This window comes from Micromys minutus, assembly GCF_963924665.1.
Source record: "Micromys minutus genome assembly, chromosome: 26".
NCBI lineage: Eukaryota > Metazoa > Chordata > Mammalia > Rodentia > Muridae > Micromys > Micromys minutus.
This window is the reverse complement of record NC_137961.1, coordinates 24491879-24513428: the sequence shown is the minus strand read 5'-3', so window position 1 is coordinate 24513428 and position 21550 is coordinate 24491879. Positions and strand designations below refer to the sequence as shown.

At 41.8% G+C, this 21550-nt stretch overlaps 2 protein-coding genes across 4 annotated transcripts in view; one reads left to right on the top strand and one right to left on the bottom strand.

Moving 5' to 3' along the window:
* Positions 1 to 4302, bottom strand: part of USP45 (ubiquitin specific peptidase 45) — a 57637-nt gene extending 53335 nt beyond the window's left edge. For 2 of the 3 annotated variants that reach the window (XM_080938807.1, XM_080938808.1), the window contains exons 1-2: positions 4262 to 4302; positions 1837 to 1946 (exon numbers count right to left, since the gene is read on the bottom strand). In XM_080938807.1, coding sequence (XP_080794933.1) covers positions 1837 to 1936 — 100 coding nt within the window. In that variant the 5' untranslated portion in view covers positions 1937 to 1946; positions 4262 to 4302. Of the gene's footprint in view, positions 1 to 1836; positions 1947 to 4261 lie in introns of those variants that run through there. The other variant, XM_080938809.1, reaches the window with a different exon arrangement.
* Positions 4303 to 11503: 7201 nt separating this feature from the next.
* LOC308437686 (thiosulfate sulfurtransferase/rhodanese-like domain-containing protein 3) lies at positions 11504 to 19075 on the top strand. Its single transcript, XM_080938795.1, has 4 exons — positions 11504 to 11643; positions 17526 to 17699; positions 17792 to 17951; positions 18813 to 19075. Exons 1-4 carry the CDS (start codon positions 11574 to 11576, stop codon positions 18883 to 18885), a joined length of 477 nt encoding a protein of 158 aa, XP_080794921.1. The 5' UTR covers positions 11504 to 11573; the 3' UTR covers positions 18886 to 19075.
* Positions 19076 to 21550: the final 2475 nt, after the last annotated feature.

Genomic DNA, 21550 nt, shown 5'->3' with positions numbered 1-21550 from the left:
TGCTGGCGGAGAGGCAATTTAAAAAAAAACCAACAAATTAAATAATTAAATAAGACAGGGGGATGGGGAGGAGGTATGAAATGTGGAACAATCGGCGGGTGGACCAGGAGGGGAATAAAATCTGGAGTGTTAAAAACAAAGATTAAATAAAGAGAAGAAAAAAGATTAAAAAGAAAAAAAATGAAATGATACATTCAGAAGATAATAAATTTTCTGAAAGAGATATCATATGGCCCTCAGTCAGCACTGAGGAGATAGCAGGGGGACGCATATCCAGACTAGGAGTGCAGCACGTAGACAAAGTTGGTGCTTAGCATACACCAGCCCAGTGCTCCTTTGCTGGTACCACTAAGTCGGTAAACAAACAAAGATCTTTTTACCTATCCTAGCTTTGCTATGCAATTTTCACCATGGTTAGGATAAAGAAAAACCAACGGCCTAACTTAAACCAGAATTTTCAGAATCCTTAGGACCCTCACCTACACGGTGAGTTTGAGGCTAGACCACGGCTCAAAAAAACAAAAGCAAAACAAAACAAAAGAGTAATTCTTATGCATATTTAATTATCAAGGACCCCTGTCGCTGAAGAGAGGGACATTCAGGGAAAGCTGATGAACTGGCCAGCCAGTCCAGAGCAACAGTTTACAAACTGTCATTACTTCGTATGAACTTTATAATTTAAAATTCTGACGTGAAAAGCCGTTCTATGCTATTATCTTCGCCATAATCCATGGGCTGGGCTCTGAAGTACTCCATGCTACCACTCAGACTTCTAAAACTGAAATCACTGCTAACCTTAAGAATAAGTGAGTGGACTCAAGATCACATATATTTTAAGGGAAAATGCAAACAACTTATTGTATGTCATAAAGTAAATTTCCTTCACGTTTTCTATAAATTCTATAGTTATCTAAATTTCATATAAGTGGGTTATATATATATTCTTGAATATAAAATTGTTATAATCCACAGTGTCCATTAAGCTAAAAAAAAACCAGTAACACAACTCTGGCTACCTCAAATTCAGAGATCCATCTGCATTTGCTTCCTGAGTGTTGGGACTCAGGGTGTATACCACCAATTTCAGTCTGGTATATTAATATTTTAAATATTAATAAAATTCTACATGGAAACCTTCTAATTTGCAGCTGGTGATATAAAACCAACATTTCCTCTCTTTGCTCCAAATTATTAAGTTGGAGTTGAAAACAAAGATTCTAAGTTCACTGTTAAAACACAAGTCCTGTCAGCTACAGTGATATATACCTTTAGACCCAGTGCTCAGGAGGCAGGGTCGGAGGAATCTCCTGAATTCAAGGCCACCCCAGTCCACAGAGTGAGTTCTAGGCCAGCATAGGCTACACAGTGAGACTATCTCAAAGAGAGAGGGGGATTGTGGGCATGTGGCTTAGTTATACAGTGCTCAGCTAACATGAGCAAAGCCCCAGGAACTAGGATTATAGCCCTGTTTCAAACCTAGCACCACAGAAATGAGTGGAGAAAAAGAAGGGGGAAGAAGGAAGTGGGGCAGGGAGAAGAGTGGAGCCCTACAGTTTCCAAACTAAAAGGTTCGACATCTGGCGGATGAGAGACTTAATTTTAATGGGCCATGAAAAAGACAAACAAGGAACAATATGACAACTTTAATATACTTATAACTTAAATAAAACCCGAATATGAACACCAAGAATGGCTTTGTAGGTGGAACTAGACAAGGATGTTCTCAGACTTATGCAGAAAATGGTGAAAATAAAGAACTGAACTTATTAATCGAAAAGCATCTATTGTTACTTCTTTAACCCACCGCCGTCTGAGGTGCCAGATACCACAACTTACCAGCAATGTCATCTGAAGAGTCTTCATCATGAGGCAGCAGTGGTCTTTTATTTCGTTTGCCTTTCTCAGGTAGGTCTTTTGATGGATCTTTCACCCGCATCTGTCATCCACTGAAAAGTTTCAGGAAAAATAATAATAACTTTAATCTTCAAAAGTAAACTATGTTTAATGCACATTCAAACGAGACCGGTCAACTCAACGGAGGAAAACTAAGGAAGAGAAAGAGCAATCAGCTAAAATAAACCATGATAGAGATGCACAGGCTAAGCAAGAAGCCACAGAACACGCACTGGACCTAGCCCCACAACTACCTGCCTCTGTCTCCAGAGTGGCAAGATCAAAGGTGTGTGTGGCATCATGTCCAGGCAGAAACATATTGTAAAGTATGTATATGCCTTTGGGTATGTGCATGTTAATACAGGTGCCTGTAGAGGACAGAAGAGGGCATCAGCTCCCTGCAGATGGAGTTACAGGGGCATGCAATCTTCCTCAAGAGCAGAGCATGCTCTTAGGCACTGTGTCATCTCTTCAGCCCAATATATATGATTATTTTTGGTAGCATCTGAAAATAAGTTGTAGAAATAATGAAGTTTTATCCCTAAATATGTAAGCATAGTGCTTTTTAAAACAAATGAATAATTCTCCTACATAATATCATTATCATATCTAAGAAAAGTATGCCTTGATACCTTATATCCTAACATATTCTAATTTCCAGATCTGATTTGTGTATTCTATACAGATTTCTCTCCGGATGGAGACTCGGATGCTGTTTTTACTTCGTCTGTTACAGTTCTTCATTCTCTTCTTTTTTTAATACAGCTTTCCCACATTATTTTTGTAAGTATGTGTATAGGGAGGTACAAGTATCCTCACTAACAGCAAATGCTTCAATTCCTAGAGCAGAGCAGAGAAAGACTCTAATATAGAGCTACTATGTAGTTCTACCTGGAGGCTCATATTAACTAGCTAAAAAAAAAAAAAAAAAAAAAAAACAATCATGTGGTCACATTTTAAGTTCAGGTAAGTAAACATCAACCATTTAGCAGAAGCCAATTCTAGATGAGCCCAAGTCATCATTTCCTCATGTGTTCAGAAAGTCTTGTAAGAAAACACACTGGTACCCTTATCACCCACACCTCTCCCTGACAGATACTCAGCCACTTCAAACCCTTTTCAGTCTACTGTGTCTGGAAATCTCCAAGACTCTCCTGGCACTGAGGCGTCAACAGGATTCACAGGACTCAGCACACGGTTGTACATTTCATGAACATTCTATGAACACACAACCATGGGGAAGGGTACTTTCCATAGCTTCCAGAAGCTCTCTTCCTCTCAGGTGAGTGACATAAGGAATCTGAGTCCAGGGGAACCCATGAGAGACTTGGAGCACAGAAACTGTATGGTAACTGGTCATTTTGGCATGAAACACAATGTTGGGTATACAACAATCACAACTACATCAGAACACCCCCAAACTCCAACAGAGCCATCAAAGGACAGGAGTTTCAGGCCTGATTTGTTAACTTCACCACAAATATGTTCTTGTGTGTGGGTGTGTGTGGTTTCCCAAACATCAAACGTTACAGCTTTCTTTAAAAAAAAAAAAAAAAAAAACAAAACTGTATTTTATGTGTATGGCTGTGCACGTGTTTAGTTTTTGATTTGCATTAGTGAGGCCAGAGTAGCTTCTCTCACGGCTTCGGTCCAGGAGCCCATCAACTTGGCTTTTAATTTAAATATTATCTAGCACCTGCGTTTTCTCTAACATGGAATGCACGGCTTTTCAACTGGCTACAAGCATCCCGTGTCAAAATAGGGTTTTTTTTTTTTGTTTGTTTTGAATTTATTTTTTTAAGTTTTGGGCTGCTTATTCTTCAGCGTGAGAAGTGGAAATGCAAACATCTTCCTTTTAGATACCCGGGCTGGGAACACTCAATTCTAAGAACCTTCTCACAAGCACTTTGAGATACGTCACTATCATCATCCTCATTTTACACTTGGAACTGGATAGAGGTAAAGTGACTTGCAGAAGTCCTGGAGGCGAACGTGAACTCAGGTGGGATCGACCCCTAACCTTAAATTTGGTGTTGCCAGAAAGCTGTGGTTTGGCTCTCTTCCTCAGGCCACGTATGCACCCCAAGTGAGCGGAGTGGAAAGTGCTGCCAGGAGAGACCCCGAGGGGACCGGCTGACGGTGCACGCCCGGGTCACCAGGGCACTCGGCCCGGCTCCCTCCCCGACCCCGGCTCTTCCCGCTGTCGCCAGCACTCGGCCCGGGAGGCCGCCCGGTGCCTCTGTGAATCTGAACGCGAGGGTACGCAAGGAAACCTCTCTTACTAGGCTGCTTCACCTACAAGAAGGCCTCGCCGCCCAAGCGAAGATACAGGGGTTGCAGTGACCCCAAAGCCCGGGCCCCAACTCACCCCGCCCGCCGGGCCGCAGCTTCCACACGCAGGAGCTTCTGCGCCTGTGCAGAGGGGAACCGGGAGAAGGCGGGGCCTGGCTCCTGGGCGGGACGAGGGCGGGGTCTTGGGTTCTGGGCGGGCCAGGGGCGGGACTTTGAGTCTAGACGGGTTCCGGCTTTTCCTTTGGCAGTGTGGAGGTTGGAGCGAGGTAGGGAGGTGTAGGTTGAATGAGGGGGTGAGCCCCTGCGATCAGCTGGTACCCTGCCAGCCACAGGGCCTGGATTCGCCTCCCTTGTTCCATCACCCATCTCAGAACTCTAAAGTCACATCTGAGATTTACTCTGTATGATTTTAACATTTTGTTTTTTTCATGTGGTTCTCACTTTTGAACTAGAAGGTACATCACACCTGTAATTCTGCAGAGTCCGACAACAATGTACACCTTGCTTTTGAGTAAAAATAGTTGGTTTGAATTTTTGTTGTGGGGCTGGAGAGATGGCTCAGTGGTTAAGAACACTGGCTGCTCTTGCAGCCGTACTGAGACAGAACGAGCCAGAGAATGAGGAGTCAGAAGGTTAGAACATATTGCCGAAGTTACTATGAGAGAGAGAGAGAGAGAGAGAGAGAGAGAGAGAGAGAGAGAGAGAGAGAGAGAGAGAGAGAGAGAGAGAGAGAGAGAGAGAGAGAAGCCAAACTGATTCAGTCAGCTTGGAGAGGAGTTTAAGTAAGAACAGCAGAGTTGAACCCGCCAGCCAGAGTTCAGAAAGAACTAGAAAGGGTGAGCTTACTTGGTAGTAAGTCTCAGAGTCTGAAAACATTCTAGGCCTAGATAAGGTTTGAAAGGAGACTAAAGCCTCCAGGACTAGGCCTAGGTTAGCAGATAGAGGTAGTAAGCTTCCAAGATGACAGTCATGTCAGACAAGTAAAAGCTACGCTTACAAGGTAGTTCCCCAAAGACATACCTCTGGTCCAACCTAACGTAAACATTCTAACACTAAGATTTTCCCCAGATGATTCTAAGTTGCATTAAATTGACAATTAAACCTAACAACCACACATACGGGAGAAAGAATATATATATATATATATATATATCAGAGTCTAACCCCCCCAGAACCCAAATAAATTTTTAAGGATTACGATGATCTTCATATGCTTAGCCCACAGGAAGTGGCACTATTAGGAGGTGTGGCTTTATTGAAGGAGGTGTGGCCTTGTTGGAGGAAGTGTATCACTGTGGAGGCAGGGCTTTGAGGTAATAAATATGTTCAAGCTCTGACCAGGGTGAGACAGACTGTCTCTCATTGGCTTACTTCAAATCAAGATGTAGAACTCTCAGCTCCTTCTCCAGCATTATGCCTGTCTGGACACTGCCATGCTTCCTATCATGATGATAATGGACTGAAAGTCTGAATCTGTAAGCCAGTCCCAATTAAATGTTGTCACTTATAAGAGTTGCCTTGGTCATGGTGTCTCTTCATATCCATAAAACCTTAAAACAGAATTTGGTACCAGGGACTGGGGTTTTACTCTAAAAGATCATGCTTTTGTTTAGAGGGATGTATATTTTGGGACTACTTTGAAAAGTAGTGGAGTGCTTTATGTGGGGCTTAATGGACCATCTTAGTAGAAATATGAAAGACAATGGTGCTAAGGGTGATTTGAAGTATGCAGCCCTTGCTCTAGAGGTTTCAGAGAAGTGGAATTTTAATATGTTGCCTAGAGATTATTCTTATGTTTTGGAGAAGAATGTGGAAAATTTTTGCCCTTAGCTGAAGAGTCTGCCTGAATCTTTGCTGAAGAGATTCATATTAATTGCATTAACAATGGAAGCCTCAGTAAAGCCCAGCATAGGCATTGTCCTCAGGTGTACACTCATGAGGATCATCTTGATCAAGTGTAGCAAGCTTAGAAAGGAAAAATACAAATTCCAGGAAGTCAAACATAGCTAAATCCTGTGTCCAAGTATATTAAATGAAATTAAGGGAGTGGTGACCTGAGGCAAGATCTCACCTGAATAAGCTTATGGTTTGTGTTTGTGTTAGGTATTATTATTACCAGGTTATTGTTTTCATTTGGAAACTTTAAATCTGGAGTGAACTACAATCCAGAAGTGGAGGGCATACCCGTGATCCAGATCTTGAGGCTGGAAGACACAGGTTTTGGATCTGGATATTGACATGGAATAACACTAGCTTTGGGTCTGGATCTTGAGGCATAGTAGTCACGAAAAGCTTAGGTCCAGCCGTGGTGGTACATGCCTTTAATCCCAGGAAGTAGATACAGGCAGATCTGAGTTCAGAGTCAGCCTGGTAGACCCTGTCCCTACAGTTCCAAGTAGAGAAAAGCTTAAGTGCAGACATGGTGGACCATGCCTCCAATTCAGCACTCAGCAGCGCTCTGGAGACAGGCATACAGATCTCTGAGTTCTAAGTTAGTCTACAGAGCAAGTTTTAGGATAGCCAAGTGTGGTGGTTTATATATGCTCCGCCCAGGGAGTGGCACTATTAGAAGGTGCGGCCTTGTTGGAGTAGGTGTGTCACTGTGAGTGTGGGCTTTAAGACCCTCATCCTAGTTGCCTGGAAGCCAATATTCTGCTAGCATCCTTCAGATGAAGATGTAGAACTCTCAGCTTGTCCTGCACCATGCCTGTCTGGAGATTGCCATGCTCCTGCTTTGGTGATGAGGACTGAACCTCTGAACCTGTAAGCCAGCCCCAATTAGATGTCGTCCTTGTAAGAGTCACCTTGGTTCATGGTGGCTGTAATAGCAATAAAACCTTAAGACACCAAGCTTAGGCAAAGAATAAATTCACTGAAAACAGAAAGCTGGTGATAAGTCAATAGAACAAGGCAGGCATATTCCAGCCCCAGCAAGCAGCAGAACTCAGCTGCTTCAGTCATGTGGCTCTGGCTTTAGAATCAAGAATAGGAGTTACTAGATGGAAGTAAGAAATTAGTGGTGATTGAGGAGAGATCAGCATCACTGAGGGGAAATTTTCCGGCAAGTGTTTCCTGAGAGCACAAAGGAGCCGTGTTCCAGAGAGAAACAATACGCTGACAGCGCCACTTGGTATTATGTCAAGAGTCACCTAGGTCATAGTAGTTTTAAAGGTGTGACAGGGTTATGGAGAGCAACTGAGGGTTGATACTGTGAGAGGCCAAGAAAGGCCATTGGTGAAGGTATAGCTTCAGTTGCAGTTAATGGCTCTGGACTGAAGGGACCATGCACAGAAGTGGAGCTTGGCATCAAGAGAGGCTATTGGTGAAGCCTAGTTGCATCAGAAGACCCCAGCATATTGGAGATGCCAGTACTGTGGGATGACCACCAGGAACAGCAGCAGCAATGGAGTGGAGTCAACCAGAGCCTAGAGTGCTACAGAGGGCAGAGCTAGAGAAGTGACCCAAGCCCTTTGAAGGAGCCCAGAAGATCATGTGTTGATCCCAGACACTGGAACAAGAAACTGTGAAGCTGAAGTTGCATTGGATACTCCAAGATGTTAGAGATTCCAGAGCTGTGGGATGTCTGCCCAGGAAAGGTTCTAACAAGGAGTGGAACCAGCCCAACAGAATGAAGCTTGTTACAGTCAACAAGAATGAAAAAAGTTGGAGATCTGAAGAGTGCTTGTTTTGACACTGGACACAGAGACTTGGAGTTTGCCCAGCTGGCTTTTGGTCATACTTTGGTCCAGTACTTCCTCACTGTGACATTTTGGAACAGTAATGTAGATGCTGTGCCATGATATGTTGAAAGTATGTGATCTGCTTTTTGATCTTGATATTATAGAAGATTACACGAGTCTCGAAAGAGACTTTGAACTTTGAAACATTGCTGATATGGTGTAGACTATAGAACTTTTGGAGTTGTACTAAATATATTTTGCATTATGCTATGGTCAGATATGGCCCCCATAGGCTCATATGTTTGAACAAGCGTATGGGGACCAGGAAGTAGGATCTGGTGGTTTAAATATGCTTGGCCCATAGGAAGTGGAACTTACTGAAGGAGGTGTGGCCTTGCTAGAGAAAGTGTGTCACTGTGGAGGCAGGGCTTTGAGGTAAAATATGTGCTCAAGCTCTGCTCAGTGTGAGGCACAGTCTCCTCTGGCTTCCTTCAGATCAAGATGCAGAACTCTCAGCATCTTCTCCAGCATCATGTTTTACTGGACACTGCCATGCTTCCTGTCATGATGATAATGCACTGAACTTCTGAAACTGTAAGCCAGCCCCAATTAAATGTTGTCCCTTGGGTTGGAGAGATGGCTCAGTGGTTAAGAGCACCAATTGCTCTTCCAGACAGAGGTCCTGAGTTCAATTCCCAGCAACCACATGGTGGCTCACAACCACCTGTAATGGGATCCTTTGCCCTCTTCTGGTGTGTCTGAAGACAGCTACAGTGTACTCATATATGTAAAATAAATAAATATTTAAAAATCAAAATTGACTGTATAACTTTAAAAAAGGAGTAATTAAAAAAAATGTTCCTTATAAGAGTTGCCTTGGTCATGGTGTCTCTTTGTAGCAGTAAAATTCTAAGACAAGAGGATAACTGACTCTGCAAAGTTGTCTACTGAGCTCCAGCACACATGCTGTGGAATACATGTGCCCCCTACACACACCAAAATTCTAAAAAGTAAAGTATAAATGATTAGGAAAAACACAGTAGTAGATAATGTCACTGGCATGGAAATCTGATGTGGTTTATTAAATACTGAGTTATTGGATCCAGGGATGGCTCAGTTGAGGTGCTTTCTACACAAGCATGAGGACTTGAGTTCAGAAACTCAGAACAGGATGTGCTGCAACTCCATTGCTGAGGGAGACCTGGTATGAGTGCAGAGACAGGCTGATCCTTGAAGCACAGTGGCCAGACAGCCTACCTGACCTGACCTGTCTGTCATATATATATATATGACACATATATTTATATATATATCTGTCACATATATTTATATATAAAATAAAAATAAATTATATATATAAAACAAAATATATTAAATTATATATATAATAAAATATATATTAAATTATATATATAATAAAATATATATTAAATTATATATATATATATGAGTATTCTGTTTTTGTATATGTCTATGTGTCTGTGCCACATGATTGTCTGGTACCTTCAGAGATCAGAAGAGAGAGTTGGATTTCCTGTATATGGAAATATAGATTGTTGTGAGCCACCATATAAATGTTAGAAATTGAACCTGTGTCCTCTGCAAGAATAACAAATAGTCTTTACCATGAAGCCATCTCTCTATTGATTTGATCATATTCATGTCCGTGAGAGACCATGTCTCAAAAAAAAAAAAAAAGTGTAGTGTGACTGAGAAAAGACATCCAGTATCAACTTCTGACCTCCATACACACGTGTGCACCCTCTCTAACAAGTACTTATATTACATATACATACAGATAATGTACTACACACACCTAACTTTTATTAAAACATACTGATTTATTAAAATAGGCTGGTTTCAAAGTGTGTATTTAATGGAATTATTCCTTGAGCATACATTTTAATACCAGTTGGACTTAACATGTTAATTTTAAAAATGTTATTAGATACTCTGATTTACATTTGAGATGTTATCCCTTTCCCCAGTCCCATCCCCTATCCCCCCTCCACCTGTCTTCACAAAGGTGCACTGCCTCCTAATCACCCTCTCCACCCCAGTGCCTTGGCATTCTCCTACACTGAGAAAACATGCCCTCCCTGGACCAAAGGCCTCTTCTCACACTGATGCCAGACACTGTTTCTTAACAGACTAAATTCCAGCTGAATGCAACTTTTATTATGTTTGGAGATGTAAACTCAGGAGAAAGTTAAGGTAATGTAGGGGAGGGGGATGCCCCAACACTCCCAGCCCCACACACGCCCTGATCACTAGAACCTGTAATGTGTTATCTTATCTGGTATCTTAGTCAAGGTTCTATTGCTATGAAGAGACACCGTGACCACAGCAACTCCTATGAAGGAAAACATTTAATTGGGGCTGGCTTACAGTTTCAGAGGTTAAGTTCCTTATTGTTTTGACAGAAAGCATGGTGGTATGCAGGCAGGTATGGTGTAGGAGAGGTAATTGACAGTTCTACTTCAGATCCTACAGGTAGACGGAAGAGAGAGACTCACTGAACCTGGCTTAAGCATTTGAAACACCAAAGCCTGCTCTGTTACACATTTTTCTGAACGAGGCCACAAGTCCTATTGCCTCTCTCTAGGCATTCAAATATATGAACATGTGGTGACCATTATTTTTTAAAATATTAATATAAATAGCTTTGTTTCCATTTTATTTATATCATTTTCAACTTAAATTTAAGGAACAATGTCATTACTAATAAAAATAGTAGCATCATTTTTATCAACAGTGTGATTTTTTTATTGTATATATTTTATTTACATTCAAATGTTATCCCCTTTCCTGGTTTTCCCTCTGAAAACCCCCATTCCATTTCTTCTCCCCCCACCCACCGGCCCACTCCCTCCCACCTCCCTGTCCTGGCATTCCCGTACACTGGGGCATTGAGCCTTCATAGGACCAAAGGCCTCTCCTCCCATTGATGCCAGACAAATCCATCCTCTGCTACATGTGCAGCTGGAGCCATGGGGTGTCTCCATGTGTACTCATTGGTTGGTCGTTTAGTCCCTGAGAACTCGGGGGGGGGGTGTCTGTTGGTTGATATTGTTCTTCCTAAGGGGTTGCAATCCCCTTCAGCTGTGGGGACCATTCTTACTCAAACCACTACGCCTGGTAAAAGGGACTTTGCAGATATTATTACATATAAAATATCCGGAAGTGGGGAGACTGACTTGGATTATTTCAGTGATCTTAATATAAAGGTCCTGAAGAAGGAGGGTAAATGAAAGGGCTTACAGTATATGCAAGGGTCAGCCAGAGAGATTCGAAGATGCTTAGATAGTGGTTTTGAAGGTAGATAAAGACCAGGAGCCAAGAAATGAGAAAGTAAAAATAAAAGAAAGTAAAATCTTCCCATAAGTTTTTTAAAAAGACACACGTATTTCCCAGATACATTGATTGATTTTAGTTAAGTATTATAACTTCAAAATGGTGAATAATTTCTGTTGTTTTAATCCAGCAAATATGTGGTGGTTTGTTAATGTAGTGATGGGACGCTAACACAGTTGAATTTAACCCTGCCAAGAACCTTGTCAAATAAATAGTAGCTGCGGCAGTACCCCTTTCTGCCGGTGCTGGCTGCGGGGCGCTCAAGAGCTTGGACAGCGCCTGTGGGAAGCAGAGCAGGAAGGAGCCGAGGAAAGGAAGTGGTCAGCAGTCCCCGGTCTCAGAGAGCCCATTGTGATGCTGGCCAGGCTGGTGCTTGAGACCTCATACAGGGCGGCCCTAGGATCAGTGGAGCCTGCGCTTGGCGGTGAGCTTGCCAATCCCTGGGAAAGGAAAGGCGCTTGATTTCGGGTGCCGGGGAGGGGATGACATTGACCAAACACTCTTTAGACTTCTAGTTATTAATACGAGTGAATCCTGCTGCGACGTAGCTATGAGTTTTGCTCCCTTTGCCCCTCCGGGATTCCATGCTATCGCAGACGAGAGATCCGCGAATGAACACAGCGACAGAGTAAATATGGCACCAAGGTTATTTATAATGGGAACGAATTGTGCAAGTTTAAGTGATGAAGGTCAACTCATCCTTCAAAGGAGCTAGCAAGGAGGCTCCGGAGAGGCTAACCTACAAACCTTCCCTTTTAAACGTACTGTTGTGATCCACCAGGGACAGTTCATCGCTTCGTGAAACAGACACAACCCCCCCCCCCCCACCCGAATTAAAAACGCATTAGAACTAGAAAAGTACCTCCTATTCGTTTCGCAAATTCGGAAGCAGAAGGCAGAGAAGTGAAAATGGCTGTTGGTTTAGCTGGATCTAAAGTTCAATCCAGGGCATCGGTACCTTCCCTGTATTTTACTTTTAAATACCGTCTTTTCCTTCGCGTCTGTTTTCTTCCAAAGAAGCAGCTGCACCGGCCCAGCAAGCTAGCCTCCTTTGCCCCGCTCTTAACGCCTTACGTTACTAAAGATGGGCTTTTTCTGTGCAAATGGTTTTCTTTCACCTTTCGATAGCAATTATTTATTAGGCAACCAACCTTTCAGGCCTCCTGCAGGGGATACAGCTCCCAAGGAGTTCACCATTTGTGCCTGGATGGATGGGAAGAACACGGATACCAGCCCATAGCCCTACCCAATATGACTGCAACGGAAAACCCAAAGATCTTGCATTGATCAAAATGCCAGAGGCATTTTAAAATTACATAAATAATTCATGGTTATATTTTAACTGACATAAAGCAAAAACCAAACAAACAAACAAAAAACCAGCCCCAGATCTCTGTTGAATACCTTGCACCCCACTCTTCTAAGATATCCATGGTAAAGACTCTTTTAAACTTTTCTATGGTTATCCATAAATAAGTTATTATATGTGTGAATCATGCATATATGTCTATGTTTGGAGTCACTTATATATTTAGCTTTTTTAAATTGTATATACTCCATATTTGGGGATATACTATAGTTTACTGGTCAGTCATTTATAGAAAATTTTAGTTCCAGGTTTTTATTATAAAATTATTTGATAATCATCATGCAGTCTACCCTGTGCACATAAACAACTATCTTTACTAGAATGAATGCTTAGAACTAGAATTGTTTAAGGGAAGTGGCCAGCAGTGTTAAACAGATACGAACCAGAGTTCAGTGTGCTGCGTAGAACTGAAGAGAGAGATTTCCTTCAGATGGAGCAGTATGGTATAATTCATGACAACTGGAATAATTATCGATTTCACTGTATCTGCATTAATTTTATTTAAACCCAAAGGCATGCATTTATTAGTTTTCTCGGTGCTATAACAGAATACCTGACAGTGTGTGTGTGTGTGTGTATGTGTCTATTCACCTATATATTCTATAATACTTAGCTATTTTTTTTCTTCAGTGTAAGAACTGGTGAGTGTTTCTTTGGCTGGACTCTAAGTGGTCAATTTACAAGAAGATTATAGTATATAAAACAGCTATAGCTTGGTGCAAATAAATAGCACACAGAAAAAGCCCATCTTCAGTAGCTTAAGCTGTTGAGAAAGGAGCAAGGAGGCCAGCTTGCTGGGCCGCTGCAGCTGCTTCTTTGAAAGAAGAGATGGTACTTACAAATAAAAGAAACTAAAATGTTTTTAAAAACTAAAATTTTCTATAGGTGACTGGTTAGTAAACTATATACATAGGACATCCCTACTATGGAATATATGTAATCTTAAAAAGCTAAATACGTATGTGACTCCACTTTGAGAGTCTTGGGGAAGGTGAGACCAAAGGAAAAATACATGGTTGCTTCAGGCTTTGATCACTGAGTGGAAAGGTAAGAAAGGCCATCTTCATAGCCACTGTCTCACAAGAGAGTAAAGCTGAATCATATGGGAAGCTGAGACTCAGTCTGATGACTACAGGGAGAAGAAACTAGCTTGGATCCAGTCTCCAGAGGTTGGAGGGTTGTGGGTACATTTTCCAGGAATGGTAAACAGGGCTAGAATCAGGCTTAACATGATTTATGAAATTATGTAGTTTTCCAGTTTCTAGCTGTGCCACATAGAAAAAGTGTGAATTCAGCTTACTGTCTCTAATTTGAATAGATTAATTCTGTGTGTGTGTGTGTGTGTAAACCACCATCAAATGTTGTTATCAAACCCAGGTCTACTGGAAGAGCAGTAAGTGCTTTTAACCACTGAGGCATCTTTCTAGTCCCCCTTTAAGAGTTCTTAATGATAATGCCTGAGAGAATCCATTTCCCCATGCCTTCACCAATATTTGGCATGGCCTTTATTTGGGTTTTACTACTGTGAATGGACACCATGACTGAGGCAACTCTTAGTAGGACAACACTTAGTAGGGCTGGTTTACAGGTTAAGAGTGTCAGTCAATTATTATCAATGCAGGAGCATGGTAGCTTCCAGGAAGCCATGGCACAAGCTGAGCTGAGAGTTCCCCCATTTCGATCCAGATCTGACTGAATCCAGGAGAAAACAATTATTCTGCACTGGGCAGGGGTTCAAAGTCATCTCCACTTCCTCCAACAAGGTGTAACCTCCTAATAGTGCCAAGCATATTTAAACCACCACAGGCATTATCAATAATTTTAAGCTTTACAGGCCTGAAACAACGTTTTAACTCTTGTATCTATTCTTCTGTTTTGTTTTTTGTTTGTTTGTTTGTTGTTGTTTGAGACAGGGTTTCTCTGTGTAGCCCTGGCTGTCTAGAGCTCACTCTGTAGAACAGGCTGGTCTCGAACTCAATCCACCTGCCTCTGCTTCCCAAGAGCTGGAATTAAAAGGCATGTGCCACCACTGCCCGGCTAACACTTAAATTTTTTAAATTGTAATGAGATTGATCACTTCTCTCATTTTATTGCTCATCTTCATTTTGCCAGTTAATATTCTGTTCCTAGATTTTCACCACTTTTCTGTTGGGATTTTGGCCTTATCATGGTATTCCTATGAGCTCTATTTTAGTAATGTTACCTCCAACCTTTTCAGGCCTTCTTGCCTGCCACCTGAAGTCAAATTGTTGATGGTACATTTCTCATATTTAAGGACAATCCTTTAAGAACAAACCTTTTATGACTTTTATCCCCAAATGTCTTAGTTAGGGTTTTACTGCTGTGAGCAGACACCATGACCAAGGCAACTCTTCTAAGAACAACATTTAACTTGGTCTGGCTGACAGGTTCAGAGGTTCAGACCAGTATCAGCAAGGTGAGAACATGGCAGCATCCAAGCAGGCATGGTGCAGGAGGAGCTGAAAGTTCTACATCTTCATCTGAAGGCTGCTAGCGGGATACTGGTTTCCAGGCAGCTAGGGTGAGAGTCTTAAAGCCCAGACCCACAGAGACACACCCACCCCAACAAGGCCACACCTCCACATAGTTTCACTCCCTGGGCAGAGTGTATTAAAATCATGATACCAAATTTCAACTATCTACACATTATCTTAGCATCTTTTAAGGCACTAGCTTTACATTTAGAATTTGTTTAAGAATCAGGACTCAAGAGCCTGCTTACATTCTTCTAATTAGTTGACTGAACATTTTATTGGATATCTTTCCCAACTAATTTAAGAGATTGTTGCATGCAGGCTTCCCTTTGACCAGAGTCCAGGGTCCAGATGAACCTTTGGCATGGGTACTAACAAACGTGTGCGCTCTTCTCATCGAATTGAAGCGGATTGGCCAGTGGGCATGTCTGGGGCGTTTTTTTGATTAAAGACTTATGTGAAAGGGGCTAACCCACTGTAGGTGTGTGACCCCTGCACAAGTGACCCTGGGATGTGTGAAAAAGGTTGGGCAAGCCATGAAGAACTAGCAAATATGCAGCATCTGTCCATGGTCTATGCATCGGTTTCTACCCTGGACTCCTGTCCCTTGCTGATGGACTTATGAGCTATAAAGCAAAATAAACCCTTTCTTACCTGTTTACTTTTAGTCATGGTACTTTGATCACAGCAACAGGTGCTCTAAGATATACAGGTACTATCTTTAATTACAAAGGGAAATGAAGTTAAAATTTTCTTCATACTGTCCCAAGTTAGAGTGGTCTTAATAAATTTTGCATATAACTCAACTATTAAATGTTTGATAGGTTTCTAAGCTCTTGCCAACTAAAGGGTCGGGAGAGAATATGGAACTGGAAGAAGGCCAGCTGTCAAGCATTCAAAGCAAAATGGCCGGCTGCATCCAAAATGGCCGGCTGCGTCCTATTGTTCAGTCAGAATGTGTGCATATTGGAAAACATTTTTGTGCTGTGCTCACAACTCCTTTATCTTTTCAGGCATAGATATAAGATGGAGCCCGGGGCCTCACACATTAAAATGAAGCACTTCACTACTGACCTATCTTTCCATATAGCTTCTGACACCAAATGTGTAGTTCTCCTACACCAAGCTATTTCTCTAATAATCCGAGTCATAAATTTTACTTCTGAGCCACCTGCCCAGAGTTACTAAAAACACCGAAAGACTTTCTAACAAAATGGTCCCCAATATAGGCACCAAGCCCAAGGCCCGGATTCTCTTATTTCTGACCAGATGACCATGACTTTTTCCTCAAGGTCGTTAATTTGCTAACAACTCTGGTAAGCAAATTATTAGCTTATTTTAAATTATTTATTAAAGAATACAAATGAATAACCTGCGGAAGAAGTCATGGTATGTTATGTGGAGGAAATCATGGTACGGGATCTAGAGGAGTCTTACATGCATGCGTTTCTATCCTCCTGGCCTGGGGTGTGCCTTGTTCCCAGCACATGGATGTGTCAACCCAACAGATCTCTAGTTTCATAGATTTTAATGGAAGCATCTTAATATAAGCACTGTGTATTGCTAATTCAATCTTCTAGCCTTGTTCCACTGCACAGAAGACCATGCCTGAAAGTTCCACATTCTATTCATGGCTTGGTGTTTTTTTTTTAAAAAAACAAAAGCCCAAACATTGGATTTCACCAAATGAAGACTGGGGAGCCAGCTGCTGTGGTGAAAGCCTGCTAGAAGCTCAGAAAGGCAAAAACCAAACCAAAACAAACAAACAAAAAAACAAACAAAAACAAAAAACAAAAAAACCCAAACCACCCACCCAATCTTCCTCCTCAACCCATATCCCAGAACAAAAATAAAACAAAAAAACCCAGCCTCCCCCCCCCCAAGAAAAAAACAGTTCTCCTTCTTCACACCATCTCAAATAACAGGCCAACTGTGTGTCCCTTCTTTCTACTTCCTGTGCATCTCTTTATCTGTCCTCCTCACTTCCTCTCACTCTCTGATTTTTTTTTTCTCTCTGTTTACTTCCTGTATACTGGTTGCTTGCTCCTCCTCTTGACCAATAGTTGGCTTTATTCAATCTTGTTTACAATAAGCAAAGGGCTCAGATTAAAGGTGTGTGCTGGGGCTGAGACACACCCCAACTAGAGAGAGGTTTCTCCAGTCTACAGTCTCACAGTGTGAACAAACAACCCGAAACAGCTTAGTTTTTCAGGCAAACAGTGCAACCCTGAAGTTGTCTAGGTCAAAGTCAATCTCATTAAAACACAGAAGTCATGTATCACCCTCGGAAGTTCTGTGTCAGGGGTCAGGGACCAGGAGCAGAGTATGTTTCCAGACTTTATGAAAGGAAAATGGTAAACCCAGCTATGTCATCTAACTATAACCAACTATAGCTGTTAACACCCGGGTCTCTTTAAAGTTGTCTAAACTTATTTCTTTCAGGTTTGAAGTCAGTATGGGGAAGCAGCCACCATTTTTGTTCTACTCTTTCTAAGGGCGTGACGTACAGGGAGCTAAAAGAACTATTGAACTCCAAAGACATCATGTTAATTGATGTTAGAAATACATGGGAAATTCTTGAGCATGGGAAAATACCTGGATCCATCAACATACCATGTAAGCGATATGTGTTTTGAAAGGATTCGTTTGTATGCTTAATAACTAACTACCTCCAAAACTTACTTAAATGCCTTGACATGTTCTCCCAGTGGATGAGGTAGGGGAAGCTCTACAGATGAGCCCAGGGGAGTTCAAAGAGAAGTATCGTGAAGTGAAGCCATCCAGATCTGACCGTCTAGTATTTTCCTGCTTAGCTGGAGTGAGAAGTAAGAAGGCTCTGGACACAGCAATATCACTGGGCTTTAGCAGGTGTGTGGATGAAGGAAAAAGTAGGCTGAGCACTGGGTATTGCAATAGGATAATGACATTTGGGAGGCTGGGCCATAGCTCAGTGGTAGTGTAATTGCTTAATATGTGAAAAGCCCTGGATTCAATCCCCAGGGTAGCAAAAATAAAACTAAGTATGTCTTAGTTCATTTAAGAATGTCTTGGGGGAAAGGGGCAGGACTGGAGGAATTGCACAATGGTCAAGAGCACTGTCTGCAGTTCTGGAGGACCCAGGTTTGATTCCCAGCACCTACATAGCACTTCATAGCTGTCTGTAACTTCACTTCCAGGAAATCTGATGCCCTTTTCTGAACTTTTTGAGCATGCGTGTACATGGTACACACATGCAAACAAAACACTTATACAGTCAGTACACATATGACAGTACTACATTGATATTTTGTCTCCAAAAAAAAGCTTCTTGGGGCTAGAAATACAATTCAGTGGCAAACCATGTTCTTTATATGCATAAGTCCCTGGATTTAAGCTCTACTACTACAGAGGTAAAAGAAAAAAAATTACTGCTAATAAAAGCAGTATAGCTGGGCAGTGGAGGTATATGGCTGTAATCCCAATGCTTGGGAAGCAGAGATTGGCGGATCTCTGAGTTTGAGATCGTCTGGTATACAGAGTTCCAGGACAGCCAGGGCTATACAGAAAAACCCTGTCTTGAAAAGTTAGCTAGCTAGCTAGCTAGCTAGATAAATGTAACATGGGGACCAAGGGCCTGTATCTTTCCAGCATACTCAAAGTGTTTAGAAGATGTAGAATCTGAATTATATGATGGGTGGTTATTGCAAAGCTCTTCTGATACGAAGCGACACTAATGACGTATCTTTTCAGTGCTCAACATTATGTTGGAGGATGGAAGGAGTGGGTAACCTATGAAATTCCAGAGAAGAAACAAGAAAGTTAACTTTTGGAATAACAGACTCGGTGTTCATATGTACAAGGACGGTGGATTAAGAAAAGGATAAACCCAGCCTTGGCACCGTTTTCCTCATCTGAGAACTGAGGGTTCTGCTCCCCTGAACATCTTCAAAGTCTACTGCACACTGAGATAATATGAATCACCATTGAAATAAATTCCACGGTTTATATTTTTATTCTTCTCTCATGCATTACACCCCAAACCAGTTTCCCTTCCCTCTACAGTTAATTTTGAAGTCTTTTAGTATTCCAAAGAGATCAGATACCTCGTATTATCTAACTATGTGCGATCATGGCTGTAAGTGTGTTAACAAACAGTTCCAATTTTAAACAATAACTTAGCTTCTGGTGTTAGCCTCATATTTGTAGGTCCACTACTTGAAAGATGGAGATAGGAAGATGGGTCCAGCTGGGACTACAGACACCCTGTTTCAAAAGGAAAGAATCTGAGGTCTGGAGAATTCAACTCTACTCAGGAAAACCCATTCACAGCATCTGAAGACTCATGGCAACGTGAGGTCAGAAGAGTAACAAGGCAAACTCATTGTAAGAAGTATAACTAATGTGAGGATAAAAATCACAGTGGGTTATGACTGTGGAGACCAAAGTCACCTAGAAGAGGCCAGGAAGTTTTATGGGATACTAGAGAAATACTTCTGCGGAAGTCAGAAATGTCAGGAGTGTGCGTCAAACCTCATCAAACATAAAAATAATGTGCTTTTTCAAGTCGTATCCCTCAATTTCAAAGCTAATATTATCCCAGTGTGACTCCCTCTAGCACTTGTGCATTTCTTTAAAATGTTGAGTTATATGATTGTTAGTGTGCTGACATGTTAGGAACAAGGTAAACTTGTGTTTTCCTACCTGCTCCTTCTGACCATTTGTTTCTTACTCCCATTTGTGGAGTTATTTCGATCATGTAGCACCTACCCAGCAAAGCTCTCCAGGCATGTCCTTGTCCAAAATGAGTGGAAGCCATTGAAAAATGTGCAAATACAAACATCTCCCTCCTCAGTGGCAGTCTGATTTTTTGATTGTTCCTCCTACTAGGACTACGAATGCCACAACACGTACACACACTCACTCATGCACACGCACATGGACACACATACATGGACACACAGGCACACAAAGGCGCAGGTTAGTACACTTAAAGGCATTACTGGGGCAGGAAGGCCTTGGAAGATCTATAATCTTAAGGACAAAGAAATCTGTAGGGATGAACCTAAATTGTAGTACTGGGCCCATCGACTAAAAGCCTGGAAAATAGTGCTTTTAGTTTTAATTAATGGTGTAGATAAACCACAAATTGACCAGTCCCCACAAGAACTAAATGTCAACTAAACCCCGAATGCAGGTGTCTTCCTGATCCTCTGATAGATGAATACATAAATCTGACTGCATTCCAGTTAAGCTTCACATGGACACAAAAGTATGAAGTCTATATTTCATGTGTCACCCAATGTTCTTTCAATTACTTAGAAATATAGCAAACATTCAAAGCAGGTGACAAACCAGATTTTGCTTATAGCACACAGTTTGTGGCTGTCCAAATGAGAGCCAAAGGCAGTCTCAAGTTTTGTATATAATGTTCAGACTTTTATCAAAACTTGCCAGGCACAAGAGTAGTCAGGATTTTTTTTTTTTTTTTGGTTTGTTTTTATTTTGAGACACCTTACTGTGTAGCTCTAGCTGGCCTAGAACTCAATGTGTAGACCAGGCTGGCCTCAGATCATAGAGATTGCAAGCCTCTGCTTCCCAAAGGCTGGGATTCAAGATGTGGGCCACCAGCAGTAAACTGTATCTTATAATTGAAAAGTAACAGGAAAAAACAAGAGCTGGGTGTGGTGGTATGTGTTTATAACCCCAATACTGGGGAGGTACAGGCAGCAGGATTCAAGATCCTCAGCCACACAGAGAGGAAAGGGCCAGCTTGAGTTATCTGAGGCCCTGTCTCAGAGGGGAAAAAAATAGAAACATGACTATAGGGGATTTACATATTGGACTTTCAGACACAAGGTGTAAAGTAACTGTCTTAGTAGGGTTTCTATTGCTGTGAAGAAACACCATGACCACAATTCTTATAAAGGGAAACGGTTAACTGGGGCTGGCTTACAGTTTCAGAGGCTTAGTCCATTATTGTCATGAAAGGAAACATGGTGGCATGCAGGAAGTCATGCTGCTGGATAAGAAGCTGAGAGTTCTACACCTTGATCTGAAGACAGTCAGTGTAATGGTTTGTATATGCTTGGCCCAGGGAATGGCACTATTAAGAGGTGTGGCCTTGTTGGAGGAAGTGTGCCATTGTGGTCATGGGTTTTAAAACCCTCATCCTAGCTGCCTGGAAGCCAGTCTTCTCCTAGCTGCCTTCTGAACAAGAGGAGACACTCTCAGCTCTCCCAGCCCCACATCTTCCTGAATGCTGCCATGAGAGTTCTGTGTCTTGATCCCCAGAAGAAAAGACTGTGAGCCACAGAGCCACATTAGCTTCTGAGACCTCAAAGCCTATCTTCACATTGACAAGCTTTCTCCAACAAGGCCACACCTCCTAATAAAGTAACTAAAATACATTCAGGAATTTAATGACTTAAGGAAGGGGAACTATATCAAAAGACAGGAAGTATCAAATAGAGATTCTAGGATTGAAAACA

Coding starts and splice junctions, on each gene's coding strand:
- LOC308437686 (XM_080938795.1), top strand. CDS start 11,574: ATGCTGGCCAGGCTGGTGCTTGAGACCTCATACAGGGCGGCCCTAGGA. Junction 11,644..17,525: donor AGTGGAGCCTGCGCTTGGCG/GTGAGCTTGCCA, acceptor TATTTCTTTCAG/GTTTGAAGTCAGTATGGGGA. Junction 17,700..17,791: donor TGGATCCATCAACATACCAT/GTAAGCGATATG, acceptor ATGTTCTCCCAG/TGGATGAGGTAGGGGAAGCT.